We start from the raw sequence: 7,565 nt of genomic DNA on the forward strand, positions 1-7,565 counted from the left end.
ATTATGTCGTGCATGACCTCCGTTAATTTCGTATTTCTAGGTCTCGCACTTGTTACTACTGGTGAATTTTGTGTCACTATCTACCATTGCATGAGAAAGGAGGGCTTTAAACGTCCCCTTGGTAAGTTGCCGTATTTTGTTTCAATGAAGGCTGGCGGAGCTGACTTTTGTAAATCCTATAGTTAAAAAAATTCAAAACAGATATCCGCACATTGCGGTGTTGGAACGTGTTATGAATTAGTATCATAATAAGCTTAGAATCTAAGTCTCGGTTCAATGGACGACATTTCCCACGGGATCAGTTTTCCCGCCACTTCGTCTGAAACACGGCAAAACATTTAGGCCATACAGCGTAATAAATAGATAAAAAAGAAATAAAGTTAATCATCTATTTTAATGCACATGCTTCAGGAATTTTCTGGAATTTGAACGGAAAATCTCGTGCGATAAGATAATATACCTGACTTGCTTTGTGGTGAATGGATGAATTTTGATGAAGTTTACCACTCACACGCAAGCGTTCATAAGTGCATTATTATATTGTAATAAGCATGCTGTCTGGCCAAGCTGACAAATAATTATTTAGTAGGAAAAATACAAAACTATCACAGACAAAATTCAGGTGCTGTTATGTTATTAATTAGTCTAGGATAACTGATGTTCGTCAATCATTTTCTATAGCATGCACCATGCAGTTTTCCGTCCAATCACCCTAAAACACATGAAAGCATTTCGCTTAGTATATGCATCAATGCCTAATTCATTGGTAAGCGCTTTGAAGAAATAGATATTTTTTATAATTATTGTCGCATGTGATGCTTAAAATAAATAAATATATCTCTGTTTCCACGGCAGATCATATCCACCCGTTTTACATAAATTCGCAGTTGAAGTAAAAGTCAAGATCATTTTGAGGAAGCCTTTAAAAAAGAAAGATCATCAAAAAAAATATGTCGTGCCTGTCGTCTAATAACCTCGTTTTGTTTGGCCTCGTGCTTGTTACCACTGGTCAATTTGGCGTCTCTACCGTTGTGAGAGAAAGCAGGGCTTTAAACGTCCCCTTGGTAAGTTGCTGCATATCGCTTCTATGTTTCAACTCAGACTTGGGTTTTATGAAATAATTATGGTCAACGTGTACAAATCCCGCCCGATAAGCCGTGAAATGTTTTAGAACCTAAATGCTTTCTTTAAAGAAAAAAAATAGGATTGAAAGAGTTGTCCCATGCCTTTAATACAGCTCCTATATAGTTCCTACTGAGAAAGACATTCGTTTTGTTTCTCATAGAATGGGGGTATAACGCTAAATTTTGAAGAGGGTATGCGTGATTTCATTGTTAATGGAAAAGGCGTTGGTATTCAAGGACAGGTATAGATAATTTTACGCTGTAAATGATTTCATTAACTGATAAGAAATGTTTATATGAAGTTATAATTAAATTGTTTTATAGTGTTAGCAGACTTAACTAAATTCGAAATTAAATGTGGGATTGCTAATCACAGTTTGTTAATCTTCCGAATAAAAGCCTAACATTTATTTTAGACTTTGGTCGCTTTCCAAGCTACTCTTACAAGTGGTATTCTTGGACCTAACTACGCTGATGGCGCAATTAAATTCAACGACGTGGCTTTAAACATTGGAAACGGCTACAATCCAAGCACCGGAAAATTTACTGCTCCCACCGCAGGTCTTTACCAGTTTACTGCAACGTACCTTCAAAATAATGGATACAACTCTCGCGTTAGGCTAATGAAGAATAATAATATGATCAGTAAAATGCATTCAAACCACAAGAGTTACGATCAACTGACGAAAACAATTTTTGTAGTTTTGGCAAAGGGCGACACTTTCTGGGTTGAGTTGGTTAACGGTAGTACCTATGCCATTTATGGCGGGAGTGGTCGATATACCGAATTCGGTGGATTTCTTTTGTCAGCCAGTCTCCAACAAGAATCACCATAACCAGAATTAAGCGCTAACTCACGCATGCATGTATGCGTTGCCTGAAGTGCTACTTACTATATCATTATAATTGTTATATATACCTGATTATTTTGCACGTTTACATGCATTTTAACTTTGTATTAAAAAGGAACCAAAGTGCAAAAATTATATGTTTCAACAAACATAAGATTTAAAATTTTTTAGCGAAAATGTACCATGTCCTCTCGAATATCCGAGCTTACATTTTATCAAAAATTTTATTGAAATATTACTGCGCAATACATTACTGGGATTGAAATTAAATGTGGATTTCCACGTGTATATAAATATATGTGGGAATATTTAAAATACATGAAACTTTAAGAAACACTTGAACGAAACCCTGCCAAATGAAACGAACATCGAAACAAACATGTCGTATTTACAACAAATTAGTTTTGACAGCACGAAAACACGTTTCTACGCTGATTCGCATACACGCGAACTTTGCGTATGCGATATTTTGTAATAATGTCTGGTTATCATCTCTAAACAACTTGAACATTGCGCTAATTTTTTTTAATCGTTTGCGCGTCAAAGAGTATAAGCAAGAGTGTACAATGGAATCTCTTGTGTTTGGTTTGACATAAAATCGATAGCCTACTAACTTTTCTGTCTGAGTAAACTTTTGCAGAGAATTTAGTTTAAATTGCTAACACTGGATGTAAGAGTGAAGCAAAGTCTCAATTCTGAAAAAATCTTACTTCAGCAGAAAGGTTAGTAGTTTATCGAAATATAAATATAATTATATCCAGTAGCTGAAACTCAACCAAACTGAGACGATGACCGATGACATTGCCTATTACCTTATTATCGAAGGCAGGCCATCTATGTCATTCTTCGTTTACAGCTAGGCCTGGTTTACAGCCGTGTTAATAAAACGGATGCATGTTTACGTCTATGTTTAATCACTCATACATCGATTTTGTCTGTGGAGGCTGAAGGCTTTCTAATGCTTAACCCGAAATTTGTCGCAAAACGGCGCAAATGTATATGCATATAAAGTACAAATTAATGTTATTTAGGTAGCATATAGAGCTAATAATTTATTTTCCGTCAATCATATCACGCGCATCAAGCCTTCACACTAATTCGTTAAAACCGTTCATAAACGTAAGTCGTTCGAACGCTTCTGATTGAACGTTTCACATGTGGGTTGGCGTTAGAAGATCGCCCAAGCTCTCATATCTTGTTTGTTTGAAGCGTTGTCGCACCAGTCGAGTTGGCCTTCTTCTCAATCGATCAATACTTAAACTATTCACAACTTAAAATATTCATCATCAACAACTAGTAAAATTTACAAAAAATACCTCTGTGGACGATATCTTATTTTATATCAAAAATTTATACGCAAGTTATAAATTTGCGGTTAATGGAAATTGATAGACGTAAGAGCTTACATTTTCCTACAGCACGCACATTTTTTATAAAATGTGACAGTTAAGATAAGCAACGTCTTAGGACTAATCCAGGTATTAGTTTTGACAGGGATATAAATGTTTTCACCTTATCACTTGTTTAATCCCATTATATGTCTACATGAGAGGAAAAGTTTAATCATTTCGAATGGCCGAAATTTATATTTACCCAGACATCTTGTGGGAAAAATCAATCACTTATCCCTGTCATCCCAGTTGATATTCATATTTTTACACATATTTTACTGTGTATAATATTACATCTGAACACAATAAACCCTTGCGTAACAAGTGCATGCATGTGCATATATAATACCTCTCGTCAAATACCTAACTTGGCGCCGCGCGCCTCCTCGGCTATCGGCGCATAATCATACGACGAGAGTAAGCACAATAACTCTTAAATTGCATGCCAAAGTCATAAAATTGGAATTTATATAATTAGAATCGCCGTGAAACGTAGATTACAAAAATAGTTATCACATTTGAAATTCAGTTTGTTTTCGCGCTGAAATAAAGCAATAACATTTGAAAATTTTAACGGCAAAAGTTTTTGAAATCCGCGACAGTTGGAAACTGGTATTTATTACGTCACAATAGGGACTCGGATAATTATTGCGCCTTTAGATAAATAATAGTATGTAGCACAAGAGAAGCGATTTTATGCCAGCTAAAATCGATTATTAAGCGGTGCAGAAATAACCGATTAGAATTGTTTTCCAGCCAATGCAATATCAAGAAAAAACAAAACGCGGGTCAATGTCAGCTTTATCAGCTAGTTAGAACACTTCGGGCCATATATTAACGAGCCAAATGCCGGTGAAAAGCTGAAAAGCTATCGCGAAATGCAGCACTCGTATAACGATCATTGCATCGAAACTACAAGATTTGATCGTAGACGTTATAGTAAATGGCAAATGTTTTCTTATGATTTTCATTGGGCGACTAGCTTTCCGTGAGCCCAGAACATAATATCATTATGCTAGATATACATGCAGTATTCAAATTACAAACAGATTCTAAGGTATTAATTCTAAAGCAATTGTATTTTTGCATATAACAGTATTTTTGCATATCACGCATACGCCGGAATACGCAGAAATATGCACGTCCGTATTTTTCAACTCAGATTTGAGTTTTATGAAATATGATCAACGTGTACAACTCCCTCCCAATAAGTCGTGAAAAGTTTTAGAACTTTTGTTTAAAAAAAATATGGAAAGAGTTGTTACATATACCTTTAACATAGTTTCAACTGAGAAAAACATTCGTTTTTTTCTCATAGAATGGGGGTATAACGCTAAATTTTGACGAGGGTATGCGTGATTTCATTGTTAACAGAAAAGGTATTGGTATTCAAGGACTGGTATAGTAATTTTTAGGCCGTAAATTATTTCATTAACTGAGAAAAAATGGGGATTAAGTTTTTAAGGTATTATGATTATAGTGTTAGCAAAGCTAGAAAAATTCGATTTTTTTTATATTGGACTGCTGAACGTGGTTTGTTAATCCTCCTAATAAAATCCTAACGTTAACATTAATAATTATTTTAGACTTTGGTCGCTTTCCAAGCTACTCTTACAAGTAGTAATATCGGACCTAACTACGCCGATGGCGCAATTAAATTCAACGACGTTGCTTTAAACATTGGAAACGGCTACAATCCAAGTACCGGAAAATTTACTGCTCCCACTGCAGGTCTTTACCAGTTTACTTCAACGTACCTTCAACTTAATGGATACAACTCACACTTTACGCTAATGAAAAATAATGGTAAAATTAGTGATATACATGCAAACCACAAAACTTATAAGTTTTGTTATCGTAATTACGATCAACTGACGAAAACAATTTTTGTAGTTTTGGAAAAGGGCAACACATTCTGGGTTAAGTTGCTTAACGGTAGTACCCATGCCATTACAGGGTCTTATCGATATACCGAATTCGGTGGATTTCTCTTGTCAGCCAGTTTCCAAAAATAATAACTATGACCAGAATTTAGCGCTCATTCTTGCATGCGCGTTGTCTAAAAGTGCTATACTTACTATAAAATCATGGATTTAAGAAATTTTATATTTTTCCAAATTATTTTGCAAAATTATATCCACTTTGTATCAAAAAGTAACCAAAATTCCAAAATTAAATGGTTCAACAAATCAGATTTACAATCATGATGTATTATTTATATAGTTTAAAATAACGTGATTTAGGTAGTATAGCTAATAATTTTAGTTAAATATTCAAATGAAAGTATATTTAAATGCATACATAGTTGCGCCAACACATGTTACTTGTTTGACATATATTTCCAATTCTGTTAATTAGTCAATAATATTTTGCGTCAATCATATCACGCCCAGCAAGCTTTCAGACTAACTCGTTAATACGTTCGTATTCTTGACTGAATTCGTCAAAACGTTTTCTAGATTCGTTGAAACGTTATTACAGATCGTTCACTACCAGTTCGTTATCCGTTCGTTTTGCCGTTTCAACGAAATATCGTTAACGTATGTTTTCCTGGGAAGGTCACAATATTAAAGGGAACGTGTACCAAATCTTTTATAGAAGCTCGTTTTTGACAACCGATATTCCGAGAAGCGTGACAATACCTAGTTAATTTATTTTGAAATTCTAAAAATTAGGAAACAGCAAGGCTTAAATCTATAAAGATGTCCACTAATCTTTCCGATTCACAGGCCTTTCAGTTGATTTATACAATTATCTTAAAGATATTGGTAATGTCCATTTTCAACTAGTTTCCAATCAATATCATAAAATATTGGTAATGTCCATTTTCAACTAGTTTCCAAACCTATTAACCAACATTCTAACAGTCAGAAATTGCCCATGAGCATGCCGTCATTACCGTTGTTATGGTAACAATGGCGATTCAATATGGCCGACATTTTACCTATTCACGCATTTTACTCGAAAACAAGTTCGGTTACTCCAATTTTTTATTTTATAAAAAATTTTCTTACAAAAAAATAGGAAATTTGAGCAAGTTTAAAAAAATTCTATTGAGCCAAAAAATTTCTATAACGAAAAATCACGTTTTTTAATTTTTAAAAATTTTGGCTCTATAGATTTTTTTTAACTGGAATTTTTCATTTTTTTGTAAGAAAAACTTTTATAAAATAAAAAATTGAGGTAACCGAACTTGTTTTCGAGTAAAATGCGTGAATAGGTAAAATGACGGCCATATTGAATCGCCATTGTTACCATAACAACGGTAATGACGTGATATTCAAAGACAATTTTCGACTGTTAGAATGTTTGTTAATATATTTGGAAAATTTCATTTCGTTTAGCAAAAAATTTCCTGCCAAAAATTTCAATAATTATAACTCGTTAGTTTTGAATATTCTTAAAACTGTAGGGAGCCACCTTAAGTAGATTTTTTAAAATTCTCAAAAGACAGAGATTCGTAGTCATTAACTACATGCCACTAAGTAAGTTGTTCAATGGTGCCCAAAAATGCATATAAACAAGGTTAATTAATATTCGATTTTTTATTCAATTACGTTTTGAACAAAAAGACTCGTGCGATACAATTATATACTAGTACTTTCTTTGAAGAAACAAATAAATTTTATAATGATTGTCACAACTCAAAAGCGTGAATAAGTGCATAAATATAATGTTATAGGCATGCACGCTGGTTGAGCTGTCTCTTTTAATTTTTACAAATCTACCACAGACCAAATGGAGGAGCCGGAATGTGTTATGAATTAGCATCTTAATGCACTTAAAATCTGAGACTAACGCCTGTATTCCAAAAGCTCACTCACAGTCACACTCATTGAGTGTGACATATAAATTTTGTTAATGCTGATCAATGAGAAAGTTTTCTCTGAATAGATGGAAAGATATAAGGTAAATCACTGAAAATCAAGCTCCTATTCGGCTTGAAATACCGCCATTGAAACTTTATGAGAAGAGTAAAATCTCTCACTTAATTAGTTTGAGTGTGAGTGAGCTTTTAGAATACAGGCGTAAGTCTGGGATAACTGATGTTCGTCAGTTATTTCCTATAGCATCAGCTTTCTTGTCTCTCGAGCTCCTCTAAAACAGATAAAAACGTTTCGCTATACATGCATGCACGCAGGGCAATCAATTCATATAATTAAAAGAAAATTTAAGTCATTATTACTCTCTTTGATGAT

At 34.0% G+C, this 7,565-nt stretch overlaps 1 protein-coding gene across 2 annotated transcripts; it reads left to right on the forward strand.

The window, feature by feature from the left end:
• Positions 1 to 741: 741 nt before the first annotated feature.
• Positions 742 to 2,089, forward strand: LOC114536733 (complement C1q tumor necrosis factor-related protein 3-like). Of its 2 annotated transcripts, XM_028558083.1 has the most exons (4): positions 742 to 766; positions 856 to 1,064; positions 1,286 to 1,366; positions 1,541 to 2,089. In XM_028558083.1, the coding sequence occupies exons 2-4, from the start codon at positions 951 to 953 to the stop codon at positions 1,958 to 1,960; spliced, it is 615 nt and encodes a 204-aa protein (XP_028413884.1). In that variant the 5' UTR covers positions 742 to 766; positions 856 to 950; the 3' UTR covers positions 1,961 to 2,089. The 2 variants fall into 2 exon arrangements, with proteins under 2 accessions (XP_028413884.1, XP_028413883.1); XM_028558082.1 differs by lacking the exon at positions 742 to 766 and having other exon boundaries at positions 828 to 1,064.
• The last annotated feature ends 5,476 nt before the right edge of the window (positions 2,090 to 7,565 follow it).

Source organism: Dendronephthya gigantea, unplaced genomic scaffold, assembly GCF_004324835.1.
Source record: "Dendronephthya gigantea isolate DGI-Jeju-01 unplaced genomic scaffold, DenGig_1.0 000143F, whole genome shotgun sequence".
Lineage (NCBI taxonomy): Eukaryota > Metazoa > Cnidaria > Anthozoa > Malacalcyonacea > Nephtheidae > Dendronephthya > Dendronephthya gigantea.